This window comes from Osmerus eperlanus, chromosome 1 (assembly GCF_963692335.1).
Source record: "Osmerus eperlanus chromosome 1, fOsmEpe2.1, whole genome shotgun sequence".
Taxonomy (NCBI): domain Eukaryota; kingdom Metazoa; phylum Chordata; class Actinopteri; order Osmeriformes; family Osmeridae; genus Osmerus; species Osmerus eperlanus.
This window is the reverse complement of record NC_085018.1, coordinates 23710313-23726891: the sequence shown is the minus strand read 5'-3', so window position 1 is coordinate 23726891 and position 16579 is coordinate 23710313. Positions and strand designations below refer to the sequence as shown.

Here is a 16579-nt window from a genome sequence, read left to right as displayed (position 1 = left end):
ATTTCTCAAACTGGCTTTGACTGGCTCTGAAATGAGCTAATACCTACCACCTCTAGGCCTCTTCAGGCCTCTGTTTTCAAAACGAAATCTAGTCGGAGATAGAAACTTTCAGTTTCCTTGTGTTCAAGCTTCTATTACTCAACACCAGTAGGACTTACAGGGGTCCTAACAACAGGGGAAATAACTTCAGTGTCACCTTTCAAAAGAGACCATTTACATGCATGTACTCCAAATGGTTCAACAACAGCTTTCAATGTACTTTGGGTATGTTGTTTAGGCGTTTTCAGGCACATTTAACAGGACTATTAAAAGGTTAAACAATTAAAATGCTAAGTTTAATAATGGATAAAAAATCGATATGCTCAGTTTAATAATGGGACACGCGAACGTTTGCTTATAACACACGCTGCCCCGATAACGTGAAATGAGCAATAAGATCAATACTAATGGGAGACGAATGCCGGAGCTAAAATGTATGCTTCAAACGACGGGACAGAAGATAACTAGATCGACTACACACAATAAAGGCAAATTGCTTCACACAGTAACAAGTGGTTGTGATCACTTTTGAGCAGTTTAGCTCGACCTTAGATAGTTAGAGATGAAGCGCGAACGTTAGCTGCGCTGCTGCATGCATCGAACACATGACGTTCCAGTAACTTCATTCCATGCTGTGTGTTCAAATGCTTCTTCATATTTGTAGTATTTCCTCCCTTCGACGAAATATACTTTTTAAACGCGTTACAAGTGGCGTTGTTGTCATTTTGTCGTGTGAAATACAACCAAACTTTAGAACGCTTCTTCCTAGTTGCCATGTTTGCTGCAGTCTGTCTGAATAAACTATAAAAGTTCGCGCATGCACAACGGCACAGAGAATCGTTAACAGAATCGTTAAGGAATTTTGCTAACGATTCCAAGGAATTGATTCACTGGGAACCGGATACCCATCCCTAGTGGAGAGACACGCAGCTTTGAGATTTCTGACCCTGTGGAGAGACACGCAGCTTTGAGACTTCTGACCCTGTGGAGAGACACGCAGATTTGAGACTTCTGACCCTGTGAAGAGACACGCAGCTTTGAGACTTCTGACATGGATCTGGGTAAGTCAGCTCCACAGATTCCTGTGGATTGAGAGGTTGCTTACAGTAGGAGTCAACATAGTTTTATAATGTGTGGGTATGTTGTTCAATAAAGGAGGTTCCCTGACAGAGGGAGTGTGAACGGTTGACTCAGTGACCATCCCTCTCTCACGCTCTAACTGCCTCTCTAGGAAGCATTTAAGAGCTGGAGACTCCTTCACCTCTGCTAATTCCCTGCAGCTGGAGAGAGAGCAGCCAGACCAGCCTACTGTCCTCCTGTGAAGAGACACGCAGCTTTGAGACTTCTCACCCTGTGAAGAGACACGCAGCTTTGAGACTTCTGACCCTGTGAAGAGACACGCAGCTTCGAGACTTCTGACCCTGTGAAGAGACACGCAGCTTTGAGACTTCTGACATGGATCTGGGTAAGTCAGCTCCGTAGATTCCTGTGGATTGAGAGGTTGCTGACAGTAGGAGTCAACATAGTTTCCATTCTAGTTTGAATGAGTTGAGGTTTTGTAGTTTAGCACTAGGTAGAATTTATACTGGAGTACAGTACTGGTTAGAATAAAGACCTTCTGTAGTTCAATACTAGTGAGAATGAATTTCTGTACTTCACTAAAACAGCAGTGTTTCTATAGTTGTTATAAAATAGCATGTGTTATACAATTTAGATAAAACATACCTCTTGTTATACCATCATTATAAAATACCACTTGTTGTCCAGTTTTTATAAAACACCACCTGCAGTACAGTGCTAGTTAAGAAAAGTTAAGTAGTCTATACAGGGGCGTTGTTATTCATATCCCTTTTTTTCTTCCAAGTTTGCTGCGCACAATGCACTACTAGGCTATAGAAACTCCCCTTGCTTAACCCACAACAGTTCAGGGACGCAAGTTTGATATCAGCTTTGGCAGGGACATCAATAGTTAATGCGAGTGTGCACATTTCTTTCGCATTCATTTGAGCGCGAATACTGTTTTTTGAGCTTCATGTAATATTGTTTTTGTTTTAGTCAAAGTAAGATGATCGGTAGGCCTATCATTTAGAAAACTACCACAATTCTGACTTGTATGCCGAGTCTGACACCTGCTTCTGTGTGCGTGCTGCAGTGGCTATTTGGCAAGCTCAGAAGAGCGCGCTGACTTGGAATTCTGCGGGCATTCTGCGAGTTTTCGGTTAAACTGCTTTGATTTGACAAGCGTTGATTGGGATACTGCGTTTATTTTTTCCGTGATTATCAATCTAAATGAATGCACTAAAAGTAAATTGTTAAAACTCAAACTTTAGATTTTACTGGGGCACAGCAGATTTATACTGGGGCACGTGCCCCAGTAAAAAAGGGCCAAACGACCCCCCTGAGTCTATAGTTCAGTAGTTAAGATATGCTAGGATTTTTTACTGTGCAATTCAGCACTGTTTAGTATGCCTGCCTGCCTGCATGGCTGGCTGGTTGAGATCGGGAGCTTGGTGAACTAGCTTACCGGTAACTTGCTTGTTGGACTCGCTGGCTTGTTATGTTAACTAGCCTATTCACCCTAGTCTCCCAGGTATGTTCTTTATGCTATTGTGTAGCTGAATAACAATGTGTGACGTTAACATACCCGAGCCTGTTGTTCTGTGTGCTATTGGGTAGTTGCATAACTTGCCTTTCCAGATTAAATGTTTGTTCTTGGTCTTGGATTTTGTGAAATAAATTTCTAAATAAATGCGATTTATATATGTTATATATGTTTATATACGTCCAATGCGACGTATAAATGTTTTTTTCCTCTTCGTGACGTATTTTTGACTGATGCGATTTATAGTCCGGAAATTGGTACACACATTGAGAGATAGAAACAGTAACTGCTAGTTAGACAGTAACAGCTATCTTAACAGTAACTGCTAGTTCAACAGTAACAGCTATCTTAACTGTAACTGCTAGTTCAACAGTAACAGCTAGCTTAACTTTAACAGCTGTCGCAACAGGGGTAGAGCTAACTGCCAGTTTAATAGGATCTAAGCTTTCAGCGGTCTCGTCAGATTGATCCAGTTGACCTGTCAAGTAGTCGGACAAATTGCAACCGAGTAAGTAAGGAAAGTAAGTAAGGAAAAAAAGCCCCGAAGAATCCCATTAGGGGAAAGTTTCGAAAAAGACCCAAATATAGCCTTTTCATACACCTATTCATTCTTTTTCTCACGTGAATAGGGTAAAATGTGTAACCTTTACATATCACCATGAAAGTTACTGAGTTGATTACTTGCATCAAGAAAAAAAAGTATTACAAGTTTTTTGAAATTGTTAACATGGGCAAACGGTGCATAATCAAATTAGGTATGCGCTAATTTGCATAAATACCAAAACATATCTAAACATTGGATATAGCCAGGTGATGTCTTGTTGAATCTTGTTGAATCTTACAGTAAAAGACTAGATGCAAACGAATGTCACCATAAGGGGCAGAGATTCAGTCATTCATTCAAGGTCCACTCCTGTCACTATGTCACTCAGATAAGAAAGATTTCCTTTTGTTTCTCCTACATGGATTATTCAACCTACATTAATAAAACATACCTGGTGATCAACTACAATTTATTGGGAACATCTGGATGTGTGTTGAGCTGTGGTACGACTATTATTGGTGAAACGACCCAGCCCCAAACCCCATCTCTGCAATAATAATTAATAAAGGCTGGTTTAAAGTACTTCTTCCTGCCTCTATGTAGCCTAAATGGGTTACATTCAGACCTTAACATTAAGTCTTTTACTGTTATATGTCAACAAGACATTTTCACCTGGCTATATCCAATGTTTAGATATGTTGTGGTATTTATGCAAATTAGCGCATACCTAATTAGATTATGCACCGTTTGCCCATGTTAACAAACAATTTCAAAAAACTTGAAATACATTTTTTGTTTGTCTTGATGTAAGTAATCAACTCAGTAATTTTCATGGTGATATCTAAAGGTTAAAGATTTTACCCTATTCACGTGAGAAAAAGAATGAATAGGCGTATGAATAGGCTATATTTGGGTATTTTTCTAAACTTTCCCCTAATGGGATTCTTTGGGGCTTTTTTTTTCCTTACTCAGGACATATTGAGGATACAAAATCAGTTGAGTTTTCTTATGTTGCAATTTGTCCTAGGTTGACCCCCATTTTGGCTTAAATTGACTGGACTAAAGCTGCTTGGTTTATGGGTGGGGCTGCATGGATCTGCACCCCATTTTGGCATAAGCTCCCATCTGATTGTAAACTGTCTGTTTTGTGTTTATGTGGGTGCGGGCTGTGTTCTAGTTGTGAATAAAGTGGACCTCCACTGCGAGGCCAATAACTCCGCCCACCGGACCAATGACATCAGCAAGCAGCGTCTGATCGTACGGAGGGGGCAGTCCTTTCTGTTGTCCCTCAGTATGCCCCGCCCGTTCAACCCCGCCTCCGACAAGCTCCTGATCACCGCTGAGACGGGTACGTTATCGAACTCTGCCCCCAGGATGTGAAATACTTGCAACTTGGTTCCTCCACTTTGAACAAACAATGTCAACATCTTGTGTGTCTGATCCCTCCCTCCATGCCTCCTTCCCTTCTTCCTCCCTCTCTCTGCCCCTCCCTCTTTTACCACCCCTCCCTCCCTCTCTCCCTCCTCTATCCTCCACCCTTGCCCCCTTTCCACCTACCCCCCCTCCAGGCCTCCGGGCTTCAGAATCTCTCGGCACCCGGTCAGTGTTCAGTTTCCCCAAAAGCAAAACGGGGAAAGCGGCGTGGGGGGCGGAGCTCGCCCCGAAGACAGTGCTGTTGGCAGGAAGTGTGACCCTGGCCGTGACCCCTCCAGCGAACGCCCCCGTGGGTCAGTACTCCCTGTTTGTGAAGACCAAGGAGCGGGCACCGAATGGGGCCAGCGTGGGAAGCCTGCTGATGCTGTTCAACCCCTGGTGTAAAGGTAAAACAGCCCAGTCTGTCACATGCTGGGACTGATCCATAAACAGTCCATAAAAAACTGTGTGAAGTTGACCTTAGAGGCAGGCTGCTGTGGAGCTGAGATCAGGAGACCATGGTCATGTACATCTGAAGCTGACTGTGTGGTGTGTGTTGTTTTTGTGGTGTGTTTGTGTTTGTTGTGTGTGTGTGTGTTGTGTGTGTGTCAGATGACTGGGTCTACCTGGGTGTGGAGGAAGAGAGGCAGGAGTATGTTATGAAAGAGCAGAGCATCATCTATCGTGGTTCGGACAACTACATCAGCAGCCAGGCTTGGAACTTAGGACAGGTACGCACAGACACACACACGCAGAAACACACACATGCACACACACACACAAACACTAATAAAAACACACATACACACACCGATTGGTGGTCACTATTCAGGAACAGTCCGCCAGACATCAGGTTTGTGTTTGGGCTGACAATCAATAAGACACTATAATCACAGTCACATCAATCATTATAGTGCCTTTCAAATTATAATAAAAACTACAATAACAATAACCAATATCATAACCAACAATGACTAATAAAACACAAATAATTGTAGTAACCAGCTAATTCCTCATCCGTGCTAACCCTGACCCTACAGTTTGAGGAGGACATGGTGGAGATCTGTATGAAGCTGTTGGATGTCAACCCCAAGTGTCTGAGGGACGCTTCACAAGACTTCTCCGCCCGCTGCAACCCCATCTACGTCGGTCGGGTGGTCAGCGCCATGGTAACTAAGCGCCATGCACCATGGTAACTTACGCCTGTTCCTTGACCATCAAACACTGTGGAACTTTGCCCTTCTGCTCCTTGATCTCTCCTGTACTTTCTACTTGCACTTTTTATTCCAACGCTTCAGATAAAAGCATCAGCTACACGAATAAAACATCAAATGTCAACACCACTTCATCCTTCACTGTTCTCTGACCATCAGATAAATTGCAACGATGACCGCGGGGTGGTGCTGGGAAACTGGGGCAACTCGTTCGCCGGAGGGGTCAGCCCCACCCAATGGAACGGCAGTGTGGACATCCTACGACGCTGGCGGAAGTTTGACTGCAAACCTGTCAAGTACGGGCAGTGCTGGGTGTACGCCGGTGTCATGTGCACAGGTAGAGAAGCCAAACCCCCACAGCCCCATCTCCCCCCACGGACTCTCATCCTCCCTCTCGCTTTCTCTCGCAATCCCTCCTCTCTCTCTTCTCTCTTTCACTCCTTACCTTCTCTCTCCTTTCATCTCTCCCTTCCTCCTTTTCTCTCTCTCTTTCTCTCCTCGCTTCTGTTTCGCTCCTTCCTTCTGTCCTTCCCTCCCTCTCTCTTTTCTCCCTCCCTTTCTTTCTCGCACTCCTCTCTCTTTCACTCCTTCCCTCTGTCCCTGTCTCACCATCTTTCCACACATGCCTCCCCTCCCTCCCCCCCCCCCCCCCCCCCAGTGTTGAGATGTCTGGGGATCCCGTGTCGAATCGTCACCAACTTCCAGTCGGCCCATGACACGAATGGCAGCCTGACAGTGGACGAGTTCTACGGAGACTTTGGAGTCTTGGAGAAGGCTAGCAGCGACAGTGTCTGGTGGGGAACAGGGCCTGCTGTCCTTTTACATACAACACACAAGTGTAAATCAACCATCTATCTGTCCCGTAAGAGTGCTGTACAGACAGTCCATCTGTCACGTCTGGATTACTGCATGACTCCGGTGGGGTTCAGCAGGCCTGGATTACAGCTGTGGTAGAATTGTGTTGTGGAATGTGATTGTTTGTTGTCATCACAGGAACTTCCATGTGTGGGTGGAAGCCTGGATGAAGCGTCCCGACTTGTCAGATGACTCTATGTACGACGGCTGGCAGGTGCTGGACCCCACCCCTCAGGAGAAGAGCAGTGGTATGGTCCAAAAATCTGAGCATCACAATCATTTACTCCAGAGCCCTTATCACTAGATGGAATGTCATCTTTCTCTTCCTCCTCCTCTACTTTGACTTCCTTCTGCCTCTCCTCCTCCTCCTCCTGCTCTTCATTCTCCACCTCCTTCTCTTCCACCTCCTCTTCCATCTCCTTTTCCTCCCCCTCCTCCTTCTCTTTTTTCTCCTCCTCCTCTTCCCTCTCTTTCTCTTCTCCTCCCACTCCTCCTCGTCCTCCTTCTCCACCACCTCCCCCTCCCCCCAGGCGTGTACTGCTGTGGCCCCACCCCGGTCAAGGCCATCCTCCTGGGCCACACCAACGTGCTGTATGACGTCCCTTTCGTGTTCGCCGAAGTCAACGCCGACCAGGTGACGTGGCTGGTGGCGAAGGATGGATCCAAGAAGAGGATCCACTCAGACACCGTCTCCGTGGGACAGAAAATCAGCACCAAGAGCGTGGGCAGTGACAAGAGACAAAACATCACTGACAACTACAAATACAGAGAGGGTCAGTACACACACACACATAAACAAAACACACACACATGCCAGGCAGCTGCAACATTGATAAACAGGTTCAGCACACACGCATGCAGACACCGTGTGTGTCATGTCTCACCTGGTCTCTTGCGTGTCCGTCCTCCAGGCACTACGGACGAGAGAGATTCTTTCAACCGGGCTGTGAGCGGCGGCAAACCCTCTGGAAAACCTACCGGGACACCCGCAGGAACGCCCACCGCACCCACCACCGGACCCACCACAGGACCCACACCCACCACAAGACCCACCCCCGCACCCACCCCCACCCCCACCACAAGACCCACCCCCGCACCCACCCTTGCACCCACCACTGGAAACACCACCTCAAACACCAATGGAACGCCTAACAGGCCAGTGGCTCCGGGGGCCGTGGAGATGAAGGTCGTGGTGGAGGGCAAGCCCCTGAGCGGGGCCGACATCAGGCTGAAGCTGGTGGTGCAGAGCCTGGCTGGCGCCCCCTGCAGCCTGCTGCTGCACATCAACGTCCAGGCCATGAAGTACACCGGCACCCCCACCTCTCAGGTGCAGACGGAGGAGAAGCAGCTCCAGCTAGCCCCTGGGCAAGGTACTGGAGCCACCCTGCCTCGCTGCCTCTGTATAACCCTGCCTCACTGCCTCGGTCTAACTCAGCCTCTGTATTACACTGTCCCTCTGTCTCTAAACCCTGCCTCGCAGCCTCAGTAAAACACTGGCCATCTGACCTCTGTATAACGCTGACTTACTGCCTCTGTCTAACCCTGCCTACCCCCCTGCTGTTCAACCCTCCCTATCTATCTGCCTCTCTGCTCCAGGCTGACATAGGAAGACCTTGTGTCTGTCACCACCCTATTAGTGCAATGACACTTCAATTGCATGGAGGACTGGAGTATGTTACTGACGCTAGATCGTGCTTGTGTGTTTTCCAGAGCTAACTGTCCCCATCCTGATCCCGTTCTCCGTGTACGGAGAACACATGTTGGAGAACAACAGTCTGAAGGTGTCGGCGTTGGCTACAGACCAGAAGAACCCAAAGAACGTTTACCTGTCGGAGATGGAGATCATACCGAAAGACCCTGCCCTCACCATCACTGTGGGTCTCCTTCCTCCTGTCTGTCTGACTGCATGTCTGTCCATCTGTCTGCGTGCCTGTTTTTCTGTCTGCCTGACTGTCTGCCCATCTGTCTGACTGCACTGTCTGTCTGTCTGTCTGCATGTCTGTCTGTTAATGTGTATGTCTGTGTCTATGTTTTGAGGATAACTTTGTTGACACTGTGTGTGTGTGTGTGTGTGTGTGTGTGTGTGTGTGTGTGTGTGTGTGTTTGTGTGTGTGTGTGTGTGTGTGTGTGTGTGTGTGTGTGTGTTGCAGTGTGTGGGCCCAGCACAGCAGTACCGTGAGCTGATGGCAGAGGTGGTTTTCATGAACCCCCTGGATGAAGCTCTGACAGACTGCACCATCACGGTGACAGGCAGCGGAGTTCTGCAGAGCTCTGTGGAGGCCAGGTCAGAGGTCCCACCCCTCACACACATACACACTCTTACACACACACACACACACACACTCACTCACTCTCACACACACATACACACTTTCTTACACTCACACTCAACACAAACTCACACCCACACTCTTACACACACAATCAGACTCACACTGTCACACACACAGGCCTCAGGTGGAAGCACTCTGCTAAGAACTCTCAGAATGAATCCCTCCACCCATATCACATCCATGCAACTCAGACCTCCAGAGGTGCGCAGGTCAGAGGTCAGGGGATGAACTGCAACAGGGTCTGAGTGTGTGTTTGTCTCCCCAGGCTGGCCTCGTTGCCCCCAGATCACCGTGTCCGCGTGCAGGTGCCCCTGACGCCGTACAGGTCGGGGCAGAAGAAGCTGGTGGCGGACTTCAACTGCAACTCCTTCAGGAACATCAAGGCTAGCTGCAACATCGACGTAGCTCCTTACAACCGCTTCGGCTACAGCTTTGGCCACATCGCCTGAGACTGGCCTCACCCTTTCCTGAGGTCAGATTTGTATATGTATCTGGACCTGGGCTGTACTAGCCATTTGTCATGTGGCTTTTTACAGAAACCTTATGGTTGCTCTTAAACTCACTTGAAGTTTGATATATTATATTTTATTTAAATTCTAAATCCCCTTAGTATTAGGTAGACTTTGTTCCTTTTGTATAGTACCACATATTTAAGTTATAAGATTCCTATATGCAGAGGCGCTGTAAGACATAAAACTCTACTGGGGCACTTCAATTCATATCCCTTTTGTTTGGCAGGGACATCAATAGTTAATGCTAGCGCGCATTTTTTTGCATTCATTTGAGCGCGTCATGTACATTTTGGGGGGGGGGGGGGTTTAGTCTAAATAAGATGATCGGTAGGCCTATCATTTAGAAACTATCTTTAGTTTTGTAATTTTTTCTTAGCCTACCTCAATTCTGACTTGTGTGCCGAGTCTGACACCTGGACTTCTGTGTGCATGCTGCAGTGGCTATTTGGCAAGCTCAGAAGAGCGCGCTGACATGGAATTCTGCATGCATCGGTTTGTGTTTTCGGTTAAACACTTTTACAAGCGTTGATTGGGATACTGCGTCTATTTTTTCCGGGATTATCAATCTAAATGAATGCACTGACTAATAAAGTAAATTGTTAAAACTCAAACTTTTGATTTTACTAACGACACCCCTGCCTATATGTTTAATGTATGCACCTTCCTGCCAAAGTAAATTCCTTGTCTGTGCAAACTTTCATGGCGATTAAAACCCTTTCTGATTCTGATATTCTGAGGGAAAAGTAAAGGTAACAATTGAGCCTTACTCTTATTGTTTGAGTCAATTAAATAAATGACAAAATAAAACATAATAATCCCCCACCTACTATGGACTATTCTGTTTTCAGACCTGTCCACCCTATACATACACATGTATTGGTATTAAATGTATGCTATTAAATGTACATTCTGCTGGGGTAGAAGGGAAGAAACGTATGCGGGGGGAGAGCATTTCATGGCAGGTCTTGTTTTCCATTTGATTCAAATGCTATGTACCCCCTGCTAATTCTGACTAGCAAAGTGTTACATGCCTGAAACTTACTCTGGTTACTCAAATTAACCCCTCAGTGTACAGTAAGAATCATTTGATGCTGGGATATACAGAACAGACAATAGAGGGTGGTGCATTTCATGGCAGGCTTGTTGTATTCCTTCTTGCCACGAAATGCACCCCCTGCTAACTCTGGCTAATAAAGTCTTACATGCCTGAAGCGTACTGTGGTTACACGTACTAGCCCCATTTTGTGAAATGCACACACTCACCAAATTCATAAACAACAAGATAACCCCCAAAACATTGCGGGTAGCCAAAACATGAAGCATACATTGTGAAATGCAAATAAGTGCCAATGGGAAGAAACATAAGAGCATGTAGATGTAAATACATCTACATGTATTTAATGTTAGATGGGTGTCAAAACAGGGGTGAGACCTGGGAGGTTAGGGATGAGGGGAGGGGTGCAGGGAGAGGGGAGACCTGGGAGGTTAGGGATGAAGGGAGGGGTGCAGGGAGAGGGGAGACCTGGGAGGTTAGGGATGAGGGGAGGGGTGCAGGGAGAGGGGAGACCTGGGAGGTTAGGGATGAAGGGAGGGGTGCAGGGAGAGGGGAGACCTGGGAGGTTAGGGATGAGGGGAGGGATGCAGGGAGAGGGGAGACCTGGGAGGTTATGGATGAGGGGAGGGGTGCAGGGAGGGGTGAGACCTGGGAGGTTAGGGATGAGGGGAGGGGTGCAGGGAGAGGGGAGACCTGGGAGGTTAGGGATGAGGGGAGGGGTGCAGGGAGGGGTGAGACCTGGGAGGTTAGGGATGAGGGGAGGGGTGCAGGGAGAGGGGAGACCTGGGAGGTTATGGATGAGGGGAGGGGTGCAGGGAGGGGTGAGACCTGGGAGGTTAGGGATGAGGGGAGGGGTGCAGGGAGAGGGGAGACCTGGGAGGTTAGGGATGAGGGGAGGGGTGCAGGGAGAGGGGAGACCTGGGAGGTTAGGGATGAGGGGAGGGGTGCAGGGAGAGGGGAGACCTGGGAGGTTATGGATGAGGGGAGGGGTGCAGGGAGGGGTGAGACCTGGGAGGTTAGGGATGAGGGGAGGGGTGCAGGGAGAGGGGAGACCTGGGAGGTTAGGGATGAGGGGAGGGGTGCAGGGAGGGGTGAGACCTGGGAGGTTAGGGATGAGGGGAGGGGTGCAGGGAGAGGGGAGACCTGGGAGGTTAGGGATGAAGGGAGGGGTGCAGGGAGAGGGGAGACCTGGGAGGTTAGGGATGAGGGGAGGGGTGCAGGGAGAGGGGAGACCTGGGAGGTTAGGGATGAGGGGAGGGGTGCAGGGAGAGGGGAGACCTGGGAGGTTAGGGATGAGGGGAGGGGTGCAGGGAGGGGTGAGACCTGGGAGGTTAGGGATGAGGGGAGGGGTGCAGGGAGGGGGGAGACCTGGGAGGTTAGGGATGAGGGGAGGGGTGCAGGGAGAGGGGAGACCTGGGAGGTTAGGGATGAGGGGAGGGGTGCAGGGAGAGGGGAGACCTGGGAGGTTAGGGATGAGGGGAGGGGTGCAGGGAGGGGTGAGACCTGGGAGGTTAGGGATGAGGGGAGGGGTGCAGGGAGGGGTGAGACCAGGGAGGTTAGGGATGAGGGGAGGGGTGCAGGGAGAGGGGAGACCTGGGAGGTTAGGGATGAGGGGAGGGGTGCAGGGAGAGGGGAGACCTGGGAGGTTAGGGATGAGGGGAGGGGTGCAGGGAGGGGTGAGACCTGGGAGGTTAGGGATGAGGGGAGGGGTGCAGGGAGAGGGGAGACCTGGGAGGTTAGGGATGAGGGGAGGGGTGCAGGGAGAGGGGAGACCTGGGAGGTTAGGGATGAGGGGAGGGGTGCAGGGAGAGGGGAGACCTGGGAGGTTAGGGATGAGGGGAGGGGTGCAGGGAGAGGGGAGACCTGGGAGGTTAGGGATGAGGGGAGGGGTGCAGGGAGAGGGGAGACCTGGGAGGTTAGGGATGAGGGGAGGGGTGCAGGGAGAGGGGAGACCTGGGAGGTTAGGGATGAGGGGAGGGGTGCAGGGAGAGGGGAGACCTGGGAGGTTAGGGATGAGGGGAGGGGTGCAGGGAGGGGTGAGACCTGGGAGGTTAGGGATGAGGGGAGGGGTGCAGGGAGAGGGGAGACCTGGGAGGTTATGGATGAGGGGAGGGGTGCAGGGAGGGGTGAGACCTGGGAGGTTAGGGATGAGGGGAGGGGTGCAGGGAGAGGGGAGACCTGGGAGGTTATGGATGAGGGGAGGGGTGCAGGGAGAGGGGAGACCTGGAAGTTAGGGATGAGGGGAGGGGTGCAGGGAGAGGGGAGACCTGGGAGGTTAGGGATGAGGGGAGGGGTGCAGGGAGAGGGGAGACCTGGGAGGTTAGGGATGAGGGGAGGGGTGCAGGGAGGGGTGAGACCTGGGAGGTTAGGGATGAGGGGAGGGGTGCAGGGAGGGGTGAGACCAGGGAGGTTAGGGATGAGGGGAGGGGTGCAGGGAGGGGTGAGACCTGGGAGGTTAGGGATGAGGGGAGGGGTGCAGGGAGAGGGGAGACCTGGGAGGTTAGGGATGAGGGGAGGGGTGCAGGGAGAGGGGAGACCTGGGAGGTTAGGGATGAGGGGAGGGGTGCAGGGAGGGGTGAGACCTGGGAGGTTAGGGATGAGGGGAGGGGTGCAGGGAGGGGTGAGACCAGGGAGGTTAGGGATGAGGGGAGGGGTGCAGGGAGGGGTGAGACCTGGGAGGTTAGGGATGAGGGGAGGGGTGCAGGGAGAGGGGAGACCTGGGAGGTTAGGGATGAGGGGAGGGGTGCAGGGAGAGGGGAGACCTGGGAGGTTAGGGATGAGGGGAGGGGTGCAGGGAGGGGTGAGACCTGGGAGGTTAGGGATGAGGGGAGGGGTGCAGGGAGAGGGGAGACCTGGGAGGTTAGGGATGAGGGGAGGGGTGCAGGGAGGGGTGAGACCTGGGAGGTTAGGGATGAGGGGAGGGGTGCAGGGAGGGGTGAGACCTGGGAGGTTAGGGATGAGGGGAGGGTCCCCAGATTCATAGTGACCCCGATCCGTCCCCTCCACTCTCCCTACGTAAGGCCACAAGCATCAGTTAATAACTGCACAGCTGATTAGGCGATGTTAGCGATGTTAGCATGTATTAGCGTGTGTACCGTTGGCCAGACAAAAGTACTACAACACTTGAAAAAATAAATAAAGTGTATTATGCTTATTTAAAGTATTTTTGGAGCCGGCGTTTGTGCTTTTAGGCTTGGCGTCTTCCTGGTTGTCATGGAGATTACGTTAGTTAGTAAAGTGTAAATTTCATTTAACATTTCATGCTATGTAGGCTATACTTATTTTTATTCATGTAAAGCTGTTGTTTAAGTGTTTATACTTCCGTTTTCATACACATTGTTGTTTACATTAGTCATTAGTCACATTGTAGTCATTTTTAGCATAGTTATATTTGTAATCATTTACATCCTGCCGAGATCAAATGTTTAAATAAAACATTTGCAGAGGGCATTAAGTTTTGGTGAGTGATTGACGTACTAATGTTTATTGCGGCTTCAGTAGCTATATGTATATAAATTATTACACAAAACAACTAGCTAATTCAGTTGGAATCATTTCCTGACAGCTTGGTCCCTCCCCCCCATTCAAAAGTTCAAAATTCCATCTGCACCCCTGGGCAAGGGTGAGGAGAAGTGGGGACCGGGGTAGTGTAGAAGTGATGACGGCAGGAGACCTCCACCCAGAGCCGGCCCAAGGCATAAGCGAAGTAAGCGGCTGTTTGGCCACCAGAGGGCCCCCAAGAGCACATTAACTTGCAGCTTAATCAAAAATTATGATTTTTATTTGGGAGTCAGGTGGCTGAGCGGTTAGGGAAGCGGACTAGTAATCTGAAGGTTGCCAGTTCAATTTCCGGCCGTGCCAAATGACGTTGTGTCCTTGGGCAAGGCATTTCACCCTACTTGCCTCGGGGGGAATGTCCCTGTACTTACTGTAAGTCGCTCTGGATAAGAGCGTCTGCTAAATGACTAAATGTAAATGTAAATGATGCCTCTCGGCGTCACCGAGGGGCCCCCAAATCAATTCTGCTTAAGGCCCCATTAAGGCTTGGGCCGGCCCTGCCTCAACCAATTAAATGGTGGCGGTCCATTTGGCGCCCCGGGCAATTGCATTGTAACGGCATTGTCGTGCCGTTTACTTGGCTAAGTTTATCCCTGCCGCCCCCCGAACCCAGTAAAGGGCACGACAATGCCGTTACAATGCAATACAATTGCGAAAACACACAAACGCAATACACTTTTATGCCAGCAGAGGGCGCCAAATACAGAATATGACAGACCAATTATTTATCAGTTAACTTGAACAACTAGCAAGCAAGCTGACAATCAGATAACTGAGTACATTACAATGTAGCTAAAAATCGTTCACAAACTGCCTAGCAGTTAGCCTAGCTAATGTTACTGCTCAAATCCTTTAGATAACTAGTGAACTACTTTTACTTTGTGAGTTAGATAGACTGAACCTTACGTTCATCATTGTCGATGTAGCTCGAGACTACAATTTGTAACCCCTTTTCTCTATTTCTTGAAGGGCAGCAGCACAGAATCCCATGTACATCGTTAATCGTCATTTTGGGAAGATAACCCAAACTCCTAGATTTGTGTCTTTGAACCCAGATTTTGCTCCTAGCTTCAAATAGTATTTTTTTTTTGAACATTTCAAAACTTTTTTTTCACAAACACAACAAAAAAGGTTTCTAGTTTTCTAAAAACCTTTTTTCAAAAATATTGTTTTAATCTCTAAAAACGTGTTTTCCGTTTTGAAACTTTTATATAACTCAAAACTTTTATATAAAATAACGTTAAATAGCAAACTGCTATTGGCTATGCACACGACAGTGAAACGTATTTCAACTTCTGTAACTGCTAGCTACCGGAAATTGTTGACCTAGTATAGTATGGTATAGTATAGTATACATTTTAACAGAGATACAAAGTATATATGTCAAGAAAAACCGCCTGGTGGTCCCACCGCTCAAGACCGCCCGGTCCCAACACAAGCTCTTCTCCTGTCTGGCCCCCCAGTGGTGGAATCAACTCCCCACCTCCATCAGAGACACTAACTGTCTCTCCACCTTCAAGAAAAGGCTCAAGACGCACTTGTTCCGGGAGTACAACGGTACTTAGGAATGGTTCGCTTGACCCGATGTTAGTTTCCTCAAGGATCACAATGACTCTTGCTTAGAGACTTGTTGCTCTTGTGATTAGTGGTAACTGACTTAAATTTTTGTACTCGCTGTGATATATTGTTTTTATTATTGTTGCTTGCTTTTTTCCACAGGTACACTTGCACTTATAGAAGTTCATGTTGTTTAATTGTAACTTGTTTAACTACATGCTCTTATGGTTCTTCCCTTTGGCACTTATTTTGGTTGTTCACAATGTGTGCTTCATGTTTTGGCTACTCGCAATGTTTTGTGGCTATCTCGTTGTTATGATCAGTGACCTATGCACTTTGTAAAGCTCTCTCTTGGAAGTCGCTTTGGATAAAAGCGTCTGCTAAATGAATAAATGTAAATGTAAAATGTAAAAAAAACGTGTCAGTCACAATACCAGAACATTTTCCTCTTTTAGCCAATAGATGGCGCTGTAACACTTCTGTTACCGTAACTCACTGTACTGGGCTGGACATCTGTACTTTACGCACTGTTATAGAAGTACTTCATGTGTGGGTATGTTGTTCAATAAAGGAAATTAATCACCTGGTGAATTGGTTTTGTTTAAAACCCTGACAATAAAGAAACAGATGAGATTTGAAAATGTGGTTCTCGGTCTGTGATTTCAACTGACCATGAGCAAGACACTGAACTGTAATGGAGGCAAAGCTGTGTCCCCCCACCACAGAAAAAGAAAGAGCGGCCCCTGTCTTCCTCATCGACCCTGATCTTACCCAACCTGACTTCATCTGTCATCTTGAACAGACCCAACAGGTTCCCTGACAGAGAGAGTGTGAACGGTTGACTCAGTGACCATCCCTCTCTCACCAAACTGCTTCTCTAGGAAGTGTTTAAGAGCTG

General features: G+C 48.5%; 1 protein-coding gene across 1 annotated transcript; it reads left to right on the top strand.

The window, feature by feature from the left end:
- Positions 1-1228: 1228 nt before the first annotated feature.
- Positions 1229-9722, top strand: LOC134028039 (protein-glutamine gamma-glutamyltransferase E-like). The gene is made up of 13 exons (XM_062471350.1): positions 1229-1504; positions 4363-4533; positions 4754-5005; positions 5211-5329; positions 5639-5767; positions 5972-6149; positions 6471-6606; positions 6806-6915; positions 7198-7440; positions 7579-8037; positions 8378-8541; positions 8818-8951; positions 9266-9722. The coding sequence occupies exons 1-13, from the start codon at positions 1495-1497 to the stop codon at positions 9447-9449; spliced, it is 2289 nt and encodes a 762-aa protein (XP_062327334.1). The 5' UTR covers positions 1229-1494; the 3' UTR covers positions 9450-9722.
- Positions 9723-16579: the final 6857 nt, after the last annotated feature.

What these genes read in the sequence shown, in the direction of transcription:
- LOC134028039 (XM_062471350.1), top strand. An exon ending in AGGCTTGGAACTTAGGACAG is followed by an intron (nt 5,330 to 5,638) that starts GTACGCACAGAC and finishes CTGACCCTACAG; the next exon opens with TTTGAGGAGGACATGGTGGA. An exon ending in CAGAGCTCTGTGGAGGCCAG is followed by an intron (nt 8,952 to 9,265) that starts GTCAGAGGTCCC and finishes TTGTCTCCCCAG; the next exon opens with GCTGGCCTCGTTGCCCCCAG.